Source organism: Pseudorca crassidens, chromosome 19 (assembly GCF_039906515.1).
Source record: "Pseudorca crassidens isolate mPseCra1 chromosome 19, mPseCra1.hap1, whole genome shotgun sequence".
Taxonomy (NCBI): domain Eukaryota; kingdom Metazoa; phylum Chordata; class Mammalia; order Artiodactyla; family Delphinidae; genus Pseudorca; species Pseudorca crassidens.
This window is the reverse complement of record NC_090314.1, coordinates 39,908,197-39,923,930: the sequence shown is the minus strand read 5'-3', so window position 1 is coordinate 39,923,930 and position 15,734 is coordinate 39,908,197. Positions and strand designations below refer to the sequence as shown.

Sequence of the window (15,734 nt, the reverse complement as noted above, 5' to 3'; positions counted from 1 at the left end):
GTGTCTTACCCTTCCAGCTGGTAAGGAAGACTCAGAGACCCCAAGCAAGGGCTCACATCACCCCATATTCCTCTTTCCCAAACCTTGTGTTCTGTGTGGTCCACACTAGAGCTTTTCAGATTTCACCGTGCCTGAGAATCACCCAGAGGACATATAAAAACACAGATTCCCCACTGAGCCCCACCTTAGAGATTCTCACAGAGTGGTCCAGGGTAGGACCCGAGCGTCTGCATCTCCAATCAGCTCGCAGGGGGTGGCGATGATAGTGCCTCAGTCTACCCAATGGTGTGATGGGGATGAAATCACACCCTCCAGTCCGGGGCTGCTGGAATCAAACACGTGACCATACCCCCCTGCCAGCACCACTCCCACCCTGTGCTGCCCCCAGCAGAGGCGGAGCAGGCATATCCCAGGGAAAGGCAGAAGGGAAGAGTCTTTGATTATCAGAAAAATGGTCCTGACCAGACACCTGGGTCCAGCCCAGCTTCCAGGTGGAAGGAGAGACCGGGGCTGCCACGCAAGCAAGGCAGCCTCAAGCGATCACTCAGCCTCCAGCACCAGCTCTGCTCCCCTCGGCCTCCTGGGGCACCTACCTCCACTCACCCTCTCTCCTTCCGTCAGGACCCACTGATCGGGCCTGGCTATAGCAGCTGAAGGTGGCCTCTGTCATGGGGGCCTGTGTCCCTGGGAGTGACCCCTGCCTTCCTCCTAGCCCCACCACACTCCTTTGCAAACCCTCCGCCCTGGCTGTGCCTTGCGCTCCCGGGGACCCCTACTAACTCACTGTGCCTGTGGTTCTCACTCACAGCCTTGCACCCCCTACTGCACCTCTCCTCTGCTCCCGCCCCTGACTGGGGGCTGGGCAGTCCTAGGGGTGCCCTTCTCCCTGCTGTCTGACTCTGGTATTTTCTCCACCTAAGGCGGCTCATACTGGTAGGAGGCAGGGAGATGGGGCCAGGGCTGCCGACGTGCCAGTGACCACTGGTCAAGGCCCCTCCTGGGCTACAGCTGGAGCTGTCAGAGCAGCACACCCACCCGAGGCTCCTCCCAGGGGTTCTCAGTTTCTTCTCTGAGCCCAGGTGCTTGCCTGTAGAACCCAGGTCCGGGAGCAAAAGGGGCGTGGCATCGTTCAGAGCCCAGCAACAAGAGCCTTTGGGCAAACTCTTCGACGGCACCCTCCGGGCCGAAGCCCCAAGGCTTTGTGTCTAAACCCACCTGGCAGCTGGTGAGGGACTGGGGCTGGGAGTTCAGGTCCCGGCTCCGTTGCTGCCTCCCAACGTGTAGATAACTCACTTTTTGACGGGCCTCCTTCTCTCCCGCTGTAAAGCAAAAGGTTTGGCGGAGGAGACGCTTATCAGGTCGGCCCTGGTACTCTTTGGACCTGTGCTCTAATGGGGGGATTTCTGGCAGCCTGGGCACCTGCTGGTCTGGGGTCCAGGCCGAGGGTAGAAGGGCTCTGGACAGACCTCAAGGGCCTGGGACCGGTCTCTGTGAACAGATGTCCTGCTTCAGTCGTCCTGCCCCCACCTTCCCTCTGGGCCTCCACCCGCTCCTCAGACTCCTAGAGCAAGGCCAGGAGGTGGTGACAGCAGCTCCATCTGGCCTGGGGCTGCCAACACAGTCAGACTGGGGTGACAGGGGAGGGGGGGGGACTCTCCCAACCTCTCCTCTGCATTGTCTCAGCTAATAACGGGGCTAGTAATGAGCCACTCTTTCTAACCTAATTGTGTTCAAACATTTCAGTTAATTCTCCGTCCCTAGTTTAGCATAATGGGATCGGGTGCTTCTGGCACTTATGGAGGTCAATGCAGAGAGAGAGTTCCAGCTGCTAAGGCACGGCTGGGCGCCTAGCGCCCTCTGGTTCTGTGGGTACCGAAGGAAGGAAGGAAGAGGCTGGCTCGCCCAGTCACCCTCCACGATAGCATCGCTGTGTGGATGACCTGTGGCCTCCTGCTGTCCCCTGACCCCAGCCGCTCCACCCCCATTCCCCTGGGGGCCGGGAGGGCTGCCTGAGCAAACAAAGCCACAGTTGACTGGCCCATCTCTGGAAACAGAAATATGGCCCAACGCGCCGTACGGTGCACCAGAACACTTGGGGCTCTCTGCCTCTCGGTTATCCACACCTCAAGGCCGATGCTGGTGCGTGGCATCTGGTGAGGCTGGACGGGCAGCTCTTGGGTACTCTTCTGCCTTTGGCCTTTGGTGGGGGCCCACCCAGGCCGCTCCCCGCCTCAGTTTACCTCTCTGTTAATAGTCCTGCATGGGAAAGGACAGTTATAACCAAGCTGGCCTGAGCCCAAAGCTTCCTGCCGCCCCTGGCACAGTCCTCAGAGGCTGCAGCCCCGGCTCGCTGGCTTCCGCCCTAGACCTCCTGAGGGGGAAGGGCTGTCTGGGACCTGAGGCTGCCCCAAGCCTCCCCACGGGGTGCCTCTTCTTTCTTTGTGGCTGCCTGGGGACCCAATCTGTCAGCTGCCTCTGATGACATGTATCCCCAACTTGGCATGGCCTTTCCTCACACGTGGAGGAAGGGCCCCCTGTAATCTCCCGCCCCCAGATTCATTCTGCCTGCTTTAGTAGGTCAACCTTCTGGCACCATGATTTTTATAACTAAGTGGTTCACTAATTACGAGAGAAATACGATGCCTCTGACAGATCTCAGACAGTGCTTCCAGCCCAGCCTGCAGGGGAAGCGGCCCTGGCCCCCAGGAGCAGGCTGGGCACAGCCTCATTAGAAACTGGGTGAGCCCTTCAGGTGCGCCAGGGCAGAGCCCTGTGGCCGCCCCTCCTCCCTCCCCCACGTGAGGGTTCAGGAGGCCTAGACCCTGCCCCCGCCCCCGGAGGCCCTCTCGGTGGGTTGGGGCAGCCAGCCAACAGGATGTCCAATTTCCAATCTCCGGTTTTATCTCCAAATCCCAGCTCTGTGTAACCTCCTCTGCTCCCCTCGAGAGGCTGAGCTTGGTGGGGGAGCAAGAGCCTTCCCCTCTGCATTGACGGAGCTTCCTCTGAGTCCAATAAGACCGGTCGTTTTTCATCTACTGATCTGGCCTTGCTGCAGAACATCGAGTTGAGGGTGTTACGAGGGGCTGCTGGATTTGGGAGGCTGCCTCGGGAAGGGGGCTCACCTGGTGTCTAATGTGGGTGGGGAGCTCTGCATGTCCTGACCCCTTCTTTGCCCAACTGCAGCCAGTAGAGCAAATGCTTGGAGGGGTGACCCTGAGAGAGCTGGCCCTGCCCCCAAAGGGCAGTGCGTGGAGGACGAGGATGCTGATGACGCTGGAATGTTTCTGGCATTGGAGGCTGGTGGCTGTGAGGGACTGTGGGTGGAGGGGACGCAGGGGGCAGGGCCCGATGGCTGCTCTGTTCCCCCCTCCCTGCCCCGCTGCCCCACCAGAGGCCCAGTGCAAACCCTACTACTCGGACTACTCCCGCTTCCGGCTCCTCGTCCACCACCTGTGTACCAGCCACTACCTGGATCTCTTCATCACGGGTGTCATTGGGCTGAACGTGGTCACTATGGCCATGGAGCACTACCAGCAGCCCCAGGTAGGAGCAAGTGACTGGCCATCTGGACCCCACCTCCAGCCATGGGCCTGCCAGGTGAATCTAACCCAGCCTGAGCCAGAGCGCCTCCGGCGAGTGCTGGGTGCCCTAGAGGGGGTCCTCTTGTACCCCTTGCAGTGACCCTCTGAAGATCGGTCTCATCTTGGTTTTACAGATGAGGACACTGAGGCTCAGAGAGGTTAGTTGACTTGATCAAGGTCACACAGCTAGGAAGTAGAGGACCTGGTTTCTTCACCCAGCAGATATTTATTGAGTATCTTAAACACACTGGACCTTTGAGGGTAAAGAAGGCGGACCAGTGCCTGCCCTTCTGGAGCTGAAATTCTCGTGAACATCCAGCTCCAAACCTCCCCTGTGATCTTGCCACCTCTCAAATAAGCCTCCGTCAGCTGCCTTCCACGTCTCAGTTTTCCCATCTGTAAAATAGGGACATTGAATGGATAATGCAAAAGGCCCCTTCCAGTTCTAGCATTCTGTGCCTTCCAGCACATTCTCATGTGATCTCCTCACTGACCCTCAAGGAGAGAGATCCTTCAACATGAAGTTTGGATCATGCATGTGAATGAGAACCCTACTCTACCCTAGAGTGGTGACCAATGGTCAGCCATCATGGTGGGAAGAGATGAAAGGCCCCCTTAGACTCACCTTGTCTCCCAGATCTGGGAAGAATGATAGAGGGGTCAGGGCAGGCATCGTCCCTGGGCCTTAAGAGACCCTGCATCTTGCCTCCATCCCTGCCAGATCCTGGACGAGGCTCTGAAGATCTGCAACTACATCTTCACTGTCATCTTCGTCTTGGAGTCAGTTTTCAAACTGGTGGCCTTTGGCTTTCGACGGTTCTTCCAGGACAGGTAAAAGAGAGGGGAGGGGAGTAGGGGAGTGGGCGAAAGGGTGTGTTCTCCTGGGGAGATGCCCCGGAGGGTCTAGTGCCTGAAGACCTTTCTTGACTCCGGAGGTTCAGACTGCACTCCAGGGCCTACCCAGGGCTGATGGTGGGCTGGGGGTGGGGGTATATCCAGGGCCTGAGGGATGGGAGGGAAGGGAGGAAGCTTGGCAAGGCAGAGCCTGCAGACACTGACAGCTGAAAACCAGTGTGGCTTAGACTGGAGCCAGACTGCCTGGACAGGTCTGAATCCTGGCTCCATTACTTAGAAGCGGGTAAGTTTGGGTAAGTTACTTAATCGCTCTCCGTTTCCTCATCCATAGAATGGGATATAATAGCTGTATCGACATCACAGAGTTGTGAAGATTGTGAGTTCCTATTTGTAAAGTCTTTCAAATGGTGTTTGGCACAGAGCAGATACCATATTAATGCTAGATAAAAAACGAAAAGCAGAGGCCCTCGAGCTAAAGTCCTAGCCCTACCTGTGCCGCCGACTGGCTGTGTGACTAGATAAACCACCGCTTCTCTGCAGGATGGAAAGGCTGGACAGGCTGACCTCCACTCTCCTTTCTGTGGCTGAGAACGTGCCACTCGTGTTGCCACGACTGCCCCCTCCTCTGCAGTGCCCCCCTCAGGGAGCTGTGTCCTGGGCTTTCAGGTGGAACCAGCTGGACCTGGCCATTGTGCTGCTGTCCATCATGGGCATCACGCTGGAGGAGATCGAGGTCAACGCCTCACTGCCCATCAACCCCACCATCATCCGCATCATGAGGGTGTTGCGTATCGCCCGAGGTCAGTGCCCGGCTGCCTGCCCACCATGGCCACCCTCCCAGGGTGACCTGCCCAGGGGGAGATGGCAGGGCTCAGCTCTGCCTGGCTAGGGACGGGGTGGGTGTGGGTTCCGTGAGCCTTTCTTCCAGCCTCTGCCAGAAGGGAAAGCTGGGAGCTGGGCCGAGGGTGGGGGTGAAGCCATGGCAGCCCGGCCCTGGCTCCACCAGCTGTGTGACTGGGACCCAGAGGGGCCAGCTCACGACATTGTCCTGTCCTGCAGTGCTAAAGCTGCTGAAGATGGCTGTGGGCATGCGGGCGCTGCTGGACACAGTGATGCAGGCCCTGCCCCAGGTAGCTGGGAGGCGGGGGCGGGTGGGAAGGGTCCTCTCGGGAAGGAGAGGGTGCTCTCCAAAGGGGCGGGGGCTCAGGGAAGCTGGCTGGGAGATCCGGTGGCACCTTTTCCATTTCTTTTCCTCTTTTCCAGGTGGGGAACCTGGGACTTCTCTTCATGTTATTGTTTTTCATCTTTGCAGCTCTGGGCGTGGAGCTCTTTGGAGACTTGGGTGAGTTGGGGTAGGGAGGGCAGAGGAGCCAGGGCTGGAGACCCAGGAGCTCCCGGACTAACTCGGGCCTCTGTCCCCTTCCCTTCTCCTCCAGAGTGTGACGAGACACACCCCTGCGAGGGCCTGGGCCGCCATGCCACCTTCCGGAACTTTGGCATGGCCTTCCTGACCCTCTTCCGAGTCTCCACAGGTGACAACTGGAATGGCATTATGAAGGTGAGAGCCCACCGCAGCGAGGTCCCTCCCAGGGCTGGCCCGGGCCCCAAGGAGACAGCCCCGCCTCTTGGCTCAAGATGAACTGGATGTGAATAAAAGCATGTAACCTCCTGTCCCCCAGGCCGGAACACTCTGGAACTCCCTCTCCCCAGGACATGCTCTGACTCACACTTCCCAGGACGGTGTCTAGCACTCTTCTGCCCACAGGACACCGTCACTCCCTCCTCCTGCCCTTCCTTCTCCCCCTGCAAAGCTCCGTGACACCAGAGACCTGATTTCCCAGGATGGCTCTGTCCACTGTCCTCACAGCCTCACCTTTCTAACCCGCCTCCCCAGGACACCCTCCGGGACTGTGACCAGGAGTCCACCTGCTACAACACGGTCATCTCGCCCATCTACTTCGTGTCCTTCGTGCTGACAGCCCAGTTTGTGCTGGTCAACGTGGTTATTGCTGTGCTGATGAAGCACCTGGAGGAGAGCAACAAGGAGGCCAAGGAGGAGGCCGAACTGGAGGCTGAGCTGGAGCTGGAGATGAAGCCGCTCAGCCCACAGGCCCCCTCGCCACCGGGCAGCCCCTTCCTCTGGCCTGGGGCCGAGGGCCCCGACAGCCCTGGCAGCCCCAAGCCTGGGGCCCCACATGCTGCAGCCCATGCTGAAGCAGTCTCCCACTTCTCCCTGGAGCACCCCATGGTGAGCAAACACCCCCTTCGCCTCAAGGGGGTGTGGGACGGAGACCGGTGGCATGGGTGCTCAGCGGCTCGGTGGTTGGGTGGTGTACAGGGAGCGGGCGGCAAGCAGACCCTGGGGCTCATCCTGAGTCGTCTGACCCCCTGCCTGCATGTGGAGGGGTGAGCAGGCCCCTGCCCAGCCCCAGAGATGGCTGCCTGCGCTCACAGCGTGGGGCCACCCCGGCAAGCCGCTGGCACACGTGCTGGCTCATCCGTCCCGGTGCCTCCCGTTCGGCCCGGACTCCCCTTCCTGGCTCTTAGGTTCAAGGCTGTTTTCTGTTTCCTTCCTGTTTCTTTCTTACCCTCTCGCCCTGATTTTGCCAAACCTCTTTCCTTCCCCCCCTTTCAACCTGCCTGATTCCATCTCTCAATCTTTTCCCCTGGTCTCTTCTCTTTCCTTCTCCTTCTCCCGCTGTGGGCTCTTCTCATGTTCCATCTCCCATCTCTTCTTTCTCCTCCCACACCTCTCTCTTCCCCACCTTCCACATCCCCTCCTCCTTCTCTGTCTCTTTGTTGTTATTGTTGTGTGTGTGCGTGTGCGTGCGTGTGTGTGTGTGTGTACGTGTGTGTGCACGCGTGTGACCTCTTTCTCTGTCTCTGACTCTTCTCAATCCCCTGCCATGACATTTCCCGTTACTGCTCCTCTGACCCCCACGCCCCTGACTCTCTGGCTCCCCTTATGGGCTGGTCCTCCCCAGGACAGACAGCTGTTTGACACCATATCCCTGCTGATCCAGGGCTCCCTGGAGGGGGAGCTGAAGCTGATGGACGAGCTGGCAGGCCCAGGAGGCCCGCCCTCTGCCTTCCCTCCCACCCGCAGCCTGGGCGGCTCCAACCCACAGGTTACTGTGTCCCTGTGCTGTGCCCCTTCTCCTGACTGTGCTGGGCTGTACCATGCTGTGCCATGCTTCTGGGGACGGGGTCGGGGAGGGTGTTTCCTGCCCATTGGGTGTCTGGGGAAAGAACAGCCTCAGGGCCTCAGCTGCGCTTTGGGCCTGGCAGGAGGCAGCCAGGGGTTCTTCAGGCTGAGATCAACCTCTGGAACACATGGTTGGAAGGTAGGGATGCTGAGATTGTACTTCTGAGGGAGAAGGATACTTGGAGGAGGGGTCTGGAGAGGGCAGTTGTAAGAAAGAACCTGGAAGAAAAGAAACGGATGGAGCAGAAGACAAGTTGGCAGTGGGACCTTAGCGGGTAGGGGGAGTGAGGCACCAGATCCAGGGGAGAGGTGCTTCGGGGGAGAGTGCAGGTGGCCAGGGGGCCCATTGAGGGACATGTCTTAGAACACAGTCTCCTTCTCCGCATCCAGTGCCCTCCCCCTCCCCAGTCCTCTGTTTGGTGGCTTTTTAAGCTAAGGAAACAGCTGGGCATGATGGGTGCTATCCGTAGCCAGTGGCTTCTGACCTGGTCCTGAGAGTGGGTGGAAGGCTCCAGCTGGGAGTGGGTTCCGGGGACCCCGTGTGAAATAGGACTTGGCTTCCTCCCCAAGCCCCGCCCCTTCCCACAGCACCACATACTTTTCTCCCCCAATCCCATTTCACTGCGGTCTGCTTTCTGGGGTCCTCTTCCTTCTCCTCTTGGGACCTGTCTGGCCGCCTCTGACCCCCTCCACTTGGAGGTGCACCCCACCAACCCTCCCACTAGGTCAAGGACTGAAGGAAAGCCCCCGGTAGACCCAGAGCGGAAGCAAGGAGACAGGCATCAGCTGGAGGTAGAAAGCCTAGTGTTCCGCGGGCCATGACGGATGAAGGCGCCGGCAAGCAGGTTCCCAGCGCCTGGGGCATCTGTAGCCTGATCAAAGAAAGGGATGGTGATCCTCGACTAGGAAGGGACCTCGCCTCTAGGGTTCCTGACCTCTTGTTGGGATTCAGCCTCAGATAGACTACAGGGACCTGAACCTGGCAACGACCTAGAACGATCAGTGGGAAAGCAAGTCCCTTCCCAAGGCCTCCCATCCTGAAGGAAGCTCATGGGGAAGGGTGCTGGGAGAGAGGAGGGTGTTGAGAAGGTGACCAGGCAGTCAGCTCATCTGGGAGGCATGGCCCCGCTCTCCCCCAGGGCCCTGTAGGCACTGAAGCCCGGCTGCAGATCCCAGGTGAGCCAGACAGACGCTGTGGTGGCCCAACCCAGTTCAGACCAGCGGGAGGAGAGCATCTCCCAGAACCTAAGCTAGAGAGGGCAGGCAGAGGAGGGCCCAGGAGGGGAGACGCCAGAACCTGGGGGGAGGCCGAGTTCTGCCAGGCTTTTGGAAGCAGAGAGAATAGTCAGAAAGCAGTCATCAGATTGGCAGGTTTGTCCCCAGCACCGCCCCCCCCCCCCATGCTGCTCTGTCTGTGCTGGGAGCAGAGAGGCGCTTTGCGGACCTTTCTTCATTTTTTTCCTGGATCTTCCCTCTCCCTGCTCCCTCCCTGGGTGGTGGTAGTGTGGGAGGGGCTGTCAAGGTTCCTGGGGCATCTTTAGAACGCGTTTCTGTGTCTCCTGCTTTGTCAGTGTTTGCCCTGGCTCTTCGCTGCCTGCGCAGCCTCTCTGATCAGAGCAGGGGTTTGGGGGGAGGAGGGGAGGCGCTCTCAGTTTACTTGGGAAAGGGGTGGGGAGAGAGAAAGGAGGCCTTTTCTCCTTGCGCTTTGTGACGGGGAGGAGGGGCTCTGTGTGCGCACGCGCGCGTGTGTGTGCATGTGCGTGTGTGTGCGTGCACACACGAGAATGTGCACTGTCTCTGTTTCTTATGCCTGATCATCTCTCTCCCTGTCTAGATCCCTCTAGCTGAGACGGAGGCTCTGTCTCTGACGTCAGAGATTGTGTCTGAACTGTCCTGCTCTGTAGCTCTGACGGATGACTCTTTGCCTGATGACACTCACACACTCTTACTTAGTGCCCTGGAGAGCAATGTACATACACACAGCCCCCCACTGCTCCCCCTGCCTCCCCAGGGGCTGGGCTGGCTGCAGGGCTCCAGCTCCCTCCCCTCCTCTCACTCTGACACCAGGCCCCACCCGGAGGCAACACTTAGTGCTCTAGGCTTTGCTAGGTCTTTCAGGTTCCCCACGGTGGACAAAGCAATTAGATAAGATTAAATTGGGGCCTTGCCCAGAAGGACCCAGGGGCAGCAGTTGTGAAAGGGTTAATCCAGACGCCCAGGAGTAACAGAGCTCAGATCAGAGGCGTTATCAGGCAGCTGACCAAAGGGCCTGTCTGGACACAGAGTTGGTCTCTGTATGTGGAGCCCCGTGCAAGCCAGCCCTCCCCCTCCCTGCACCCCTCCTTCCCACCTCCGCTTCCCCCCTTGCCCCAACATGAGCCATTCACCACCACGTAGTGGGTGAGAGCCACATCTCTGCTGCCACCACCATGCCCTTCTCCACCTGGGGGGCCGTTCCTATCTCCCCCGTCCCTGTCCCTGTATGTCCCCACGTCCTGGGGCGATTCTTTGTGTTCTGACAGCTTCTCCAGCCTTGCCCGGCTCCCCCGTCCCCATCTGACTGTGGGCAGCCCCCTCCTTCCTGTCTTCCCCCTCCTCTTGGGACTTAAGGAGGGACGGGGGGCCCCTCCTCACAGCGGGGCTCTGTTGGGGCAGGGCCTTGACCTTAGGGGTTCCTGGGGGTCTTGGAGTGGTTGGCCGAAGTGGAGCCTGGGCTGAGAGAGGAAGTAAAGCATCCAGGCTGCTTTCTGACACAGCCATTCTCAGGCCTTCTGGGGCTACTTAACTGGCTGGGTCCACATCGGGACACGAACCTACAGCCTCTCTGAGAGCCAGGAACGGACAGGGTGATGCAGAAATCTCTTGGGAACAAGCCTTGTCTCCCTCCAGCTGGGGTCAAAGGCTGATTATTGCCTTTCTTTGAAATAGATTAAAAAAAAATCCACTCCCATCCCCAGTCTGTCCACGAAGGGAGGACCTGAGCCCATGGTACCCAGGCCTTGCTCCTCACACACCACCTGCCAGAGTCACTGTGTAATTAAAGGGAGGTGGGGAGGGGGCTGAACCAGCTGTGACACACTCTTAGTGTTCAGCCGTCACTCAGCTCACGTGAGCCCCGCCCTTGTCCAGTGCTGGGTGTTGGGGCTGCCTTAGGACTTGGATGGTGAAACAGCCTCCGTTCTGCAGGCAGTCCCGGGGCTGCCTTGTCTCCTGCTCATTAGGAAGGCCCTCCCCTACTCCCCAAGCCCCAGCACAGCGATTGGGATGGGGGGCTGTTGTTAGCTTTTAACTCTCCACTGTGCAGCGTCAGAGACTCTCAATGGGGCCTTGAGAATGAGCTCTTGGGCTGGGGGCTGGGGGCTGGGGGCTGCTCTCCCTCCTTTGGACACCTCACCCCTCTGCCATCCCCTGTGGAAAGCTCCAAGATGATGCAGTATGAATAGTTTTCTGGGGGCAGGGCATCCTCCTACCCGCTTCCTCCCTGTGTATGGGGGGCTCTCCATGTGTCTGTCCCTTCTCCCCGACCACACTCATCCCATCACCACCTTGTCCAGGGAGGGGATGGGGGCCAGGGCCTTGGCCGGGGGGGTGGGGTGGGGGTGGGCTTCTGGTTTCTGTTGCCAAGCTCTGCCTCAGTTACCCAATCTGGATGCCCCCTCTTCCTCCCATCTCCCTCCCCTGTTCCTTTTGCAGATGGAGTCCCACACTGAGGAGGTGCCCGTCATGCTGAGACCAGATCTGCTGACTGTGAGGAAGTCTGGGGTCAGCCGAACGCACTCTCTGCCCAATGACAGCTACATGTGCCGGGATGGGAGCACTGCCGAGGGGTCCCTGGGACACAGGGGCTGGGGGCTCCCCAAAGCTCAGTCAGGTACCAAGGCTGGGGGCAGGCCAGCTCGGCTCACACCAGGAGATCCGTCCTTGCCTAAGCCCAGTCCTGTCCTCGGGAAGTAGGGGTACTGAGGCAGACAAAGAGGTCTCTCCTACCTCTGAGGAGCCCCCAGCCTGAAGGGGTCAGCCAGCCCCCGCCTGAGGGAGCCCCCGCCTGAGGGGAGTGGCTTTCAATCCAGGGTGGGGGTTGGGTGGTGAGGGTAGAGGCCCCGGTGGGGAGAGCGGATGGGAGGGACTCAGGTGGGAGCCAGCACACTGACTCTCCAGTTCTTCTCTCTCCCCCTCCCCCCTCCCCTCACAGGCTCTGTCTTGTCCGTTCACTCCCAGCCAGCAGACACCAGCTACATCCTGCAGCTTCCCAAAGATGCACCCCACCTGCTCCAGCCCCACGGTGCTCCCACGTGGGGCACCATCCCCAAATTGCCCCCACCTGCCCGCTCCCCTCTGGCTCAGAGGCCACTCAGGCGCCAGGTGAGCAGGTGTGGCGGGTGGACACGGACCGGGGCTGGTCTCTCTGCTGGGAATCCTAGGCTATTGGTGGTGACCAGGGTTGCCACTTTCACTCTCCCAGCAAACATTTATTGTGTGCCAGTGATGTGCCAGGCTGAGTTCTAGGTGCCAGGGGCACAGTTCTAGGCAAAGCAGAAGTGGTCTGTGTCCTCTTGGAGTTTGCACCCCCTCCTTTGTTTCGCCGAGGAGGCCCGGAGACCAGAGGGGGCCATGGTTGTCCAGGGACACACGTCAGGTTGGAGGTAGAACCTGGTCTCTGGACTCCCTTTCCGTGGCGCAGAGCTGCCTCCCTATTCTCTGTACTTCTAGACCTAGCTAAGGGGCACAAGGCACGTTTTAGATGTCTCCACTTTTGGCCAAGCCCGGCGCCTACCTTCCAGAGCCCACACTCCAGGGGCACAGAGCAGAAGCTCGTGTAGCCAGGTGAGGCTTGTCTGCCCCCACTGTGACAAGGCCACAACCCACGCCATGTGTGCCTCATGTGTGAGGATAGCTACGTGAGGATCTGCTCAATCCAGCACATCTGGGGAGCAGGCACCGTCCTCATCCCTTCTGCAAATATTCGCTGAGCAGCCTCCATGGCCGGGCACCGGGACATGGACAAATGAGACAGCCCCTGCCCTCTGGAGCGCATGGTATAACAGCAGGGACATACACTCCATCAGGTCATTGCCGCAGCAGGTCACAGGGTGCTCGCGTGTGTGGTGCAGCAGGGAGCAGAGGAGGAAGGGGTCAGTTTTACTTTGGGGTGAAGAGAGGCGGGTATTACATCACAGGGTACCTGAGCCCGTGCAGTCAAGGGATGCTCGCCATTTGGGAAGGGTATTTAAGGCCCAAGAAATAGCCTGTGCAGAGGCTGGGAGGTGCTGCGAGCAACAGCTGGGGAGCAGAGCTGGCCCAGTGCTTTCTTGGATCTGTACAGAGCGATTCCTGCAGGCTGGGGGGTGGGGGGTGGGGGCACAGTGGACAACAGAGGTCAGACTGCGTATGACCCGCATCTCCCAACAAGAGCAGATACTGGTACCCCTGCCGAGGGTGGTCCTGCCTGAAACTCCATGGAGCGGGGGAGGAGGGGCTCTCTGACCTGCCAAGTGGGACAGTTCACAGGGGAGAGGAAGCCCCTGGGCTGAGCCCTCGCCCCACCCCATACAGGCAGCAATAAGGACGGATTCCCTGGACGTTCAGGGCCTGGACAGCAGGGAAGACCTGCTGTCAGAGGAGAGCGGGCCCTCCCCGCCGCTGGCCGGGGCCTCCTCCTTCTGGGGCCGCTCCAGCGCCCAGGCGCAGCAGCATTCCCACGGCCAGAGCAAGATCTCGAAGCACATGCCCCCGTCAGCCCCCTGCCCGGGCCCAGAACCCACGTGGAGCAAGGGCCCATCAGAGATCAGAAGCAGCTTAGAGCTGGACACGGAGCTGAGCTGGATTTCGGGAGACCTCCTGCCTGTGGGCAGCCAGGAGGAAGCCCCGTCCCCACGGGACCTGAAGAAGTGCTACAGCGTGGAGGCCCGCAGCTGCCCGCGCCGGCCTGCGTCCTGGCTGGATGCACAGAGGAGGCACTCCATCGCCGTCAGCTGCCTGGACAGTGGCTCCCAGCCCCGCCTGGGCCCTGGCCCCTCTAGCCTCAGGGGTCAGCCTCTTGGGGGACCTGGGAGCCGGCCCAAGAAGAAACTCAGCCCGCCCAGTATCTCCATAGAACCCCCAGAGAGCCAGAGCCAGGGCCCTCGGCCCCCACCCAGCCCTGGCGTCTGCCTCCGCCGGAGGGCTCCATCCAGCGACTCCAAGGAACCCTCGGCCTCCGGCCCTCCCGACAGCATGGCTGCCTCGCCCCCCCCAAAGAAAGACGTGCTGAGTCTCTCTGGTTTAGCCTCTGACCCAGCAGACCTGGACCCCTGAGTCCTGCCCTCCTCTCCCACTCACCTTTCTCCACTGGGTGCCAAATCGTAGCTCCTCCTCCTGGGCTATACTCCTGAGAAGTTCCATATGGACACCCTCCTCGCCTCAGTGGCCCTGGGCACCGGCAAGCGGAATTTCCAGAGTTGAAAGCAGCAGCCGTGGCCACCCTGCTCCAGGCTGAGAGAGACAGGCCCAGTGGAGCTGAGGTTCCCGACACCAGGAGCTGTTGGGAGAAAGCAATACGTTTGTGCAGAATCTCTATGTATATTCTATTTTATTAAATTAATTGAATCTAGTATTTGCGGGATGTACAACATTTTGTGACTGAAGAGACTTGTTTCCTCCTGCTTTTATGTGTCTCAGAATATTTTTGAGGCGAAGGCGTCTGTCTCTTGGCTATTTTAACCTAAAATAACTAATCTAGTTATATTCCCTCTTCTTGCAAAGCACAAGCTGGGACCGGGAGTGCATTACAGCCCTGGTGGGGGCCCATCTTCAGTGGAGAGCGAGAACCATTTTGGAAACTGTAATGTAACTTATTTTTTCCTTTAACCTCGTCATCATTTTCTCTAGGAGAAAAAAAGAAAAAAATAAGATTTTACAAATGAAATGGAACCTTTTTATATATACATACATACATATCTATATCTATATCTATAATAAAGTAATTTTCCAAAATAAAAAGTTAATCACGGTCCAAAGTAAAAGCAAAAGGGACAGAATTAGGCATTTCCAGATGGCACTGGAGAGAGATTCCTGGAGATGGGGAGTGGGTGGTGGGGAGGGAAGGGTCAGAGCTGCCTCTGTGTGTGTGTGTGTGTGCGCGTGTGTGTGTGTGCGTGCGTGCGTGTGTGTGTGTGTGTGTGTGTGTGTGCGCCAGAGAGAGAGAGAGAGATGCTACACGCCTCTCCCCAGAGGGCTGCAATCTTGCAGCCTGGCCTCCCAGGGTGGAGAGAAGCCCCTCTGCAGCCTGGCCTCTCAGGGAGGAGAGAAGCCTCCCAGGGTGGAGAGAAGCCCCTCTGCCGCCTGGCCTCCCAGGGGTAAGGGAGGAGAGAAGCCCCTCTGCTGGTGGCAGGCCGGATGAGCAGAGTGCACTCCTGCTTCTGTTTATCTCTTCCCCTTAGCCAGGCAGCTCTGCGAATGTGAGTGATTCCAGATTAACTCTTATTTCTGCTGACAGCTATCAGCCCCACGGCGAAAGCTGGAAATGGGCATAATGAAGCTGTTTTGGTTAATGGGGCCGACTGAGGCTGGGGGAGGCGCGTCAGCTGCGGCAATGGGGTTTTGTGAGGTGCAGGGAAGGAGGCAAATGCTTCTGGGTTTCCCTTCCTCAGGCTTCAGCCCGGGTGACGTGAGGAGGGCGGGGGGCACTGACCGGTACTGGCACTGTGGGCACTGCCCCATCAAGGCTGCCAAAGGGATTCAGCTATATAAACAGCGAGCTGCTCCCTGCTGAGATGGAGGGGGCCAGGGCCAGGACCTCCCAGTGGAGTTGATAGGGTGGGGCAGCCAGGCTACTGGAGTGGGGAGCTGGCCCCCTGGGGGGTGATGAATGAGCACCATCAAGGAGTTTACACGGTCTGCTGCTGCCTGCCCAGTGGGAGCTCCCAGAGGAGGGAGGGGGCGAAGGCAGCCCGGCAGGCAGAGGGGAGGAAGGGGAGAGGAGGAGGGGCCAGCGGCACAGCCCAGAACCTCCTTTCTGGGCTACCATGGGCAATATTCTTTTGTCTGAAACCCTGGTGCCAAGGGCACCAACCACAGACTCATCCAGTCTGTCCCTGCCAGCTACCCCCAAACAT

At 59.1% G+C, this 15,734-nt stretch overlaps 1 protein-coding gene across 20 annotated transcripts in view; it reads left to right on the top strand.

Annotated features, from left to right (window-relative positions):
* The window catches only part of CACNA1G (calcium voltage-gated channel subunit alpha1 G), a 62,735-nt gene extending 48,502 nt beyond the window's left edge, over positions 1–14,233 (top strand). For 8 of the 20 annotated variants that reach the window (XM_067716332.1, XM_067716329.1, XM_067716330.1 and 5 more), the window contains 12 exons: positions 3,392–3,543; positions 4,303–4,412; positions 5,103–5,236; positions 5,496–5,566; positions 5,700–5,778; positions 5,873–5,994; positions 6,331–6,684; positions 7,421–7,564; positions 9,476–9,610; positions 11,335–11,512; positions 11,834–12,003; positions 13,195–14,233. In XM_067716332.1, coding sequence (XP_067572433.1) covers positions 3,392–3,543; positions 4,303–4,412; positions 5,103–5,236; positions 5,496–5,566; positions 5,700–5,778; positions 5,873–5,994; positions 6,331–6,684; positions 7,421–7,564; positions 9,476–9,610; positions 11,335–11,512; positions 11,834–12,003; positions 13,195–13,935 — 2,390 coding nt within the window. In that variant the 3' untranslated portion in view covers positions 13,936–14,233. The remainder of the gene's footprint in view (positions 1–3,391; positions 3,544–4,302; positions 4,413–5,102; positions 5,237–5,495; positions 5,567–5,699; positions 5,779–5,872; positions 5,995–6,330; positions 6,685–7,420; positions 7,565–9,475; positions 9,611–11,334; positions 11,513–11,833; positions 12,004–13,194) is intronic. The other 12 variants (XM_067716336.1, XM_067716338.1, XM_067716335.1 and 9 more) reach the window with 4 other exon arrangements.
* The last annotated feature ends 1,501 nt before the right edge of the window (positions 14,234–15,734 follow it).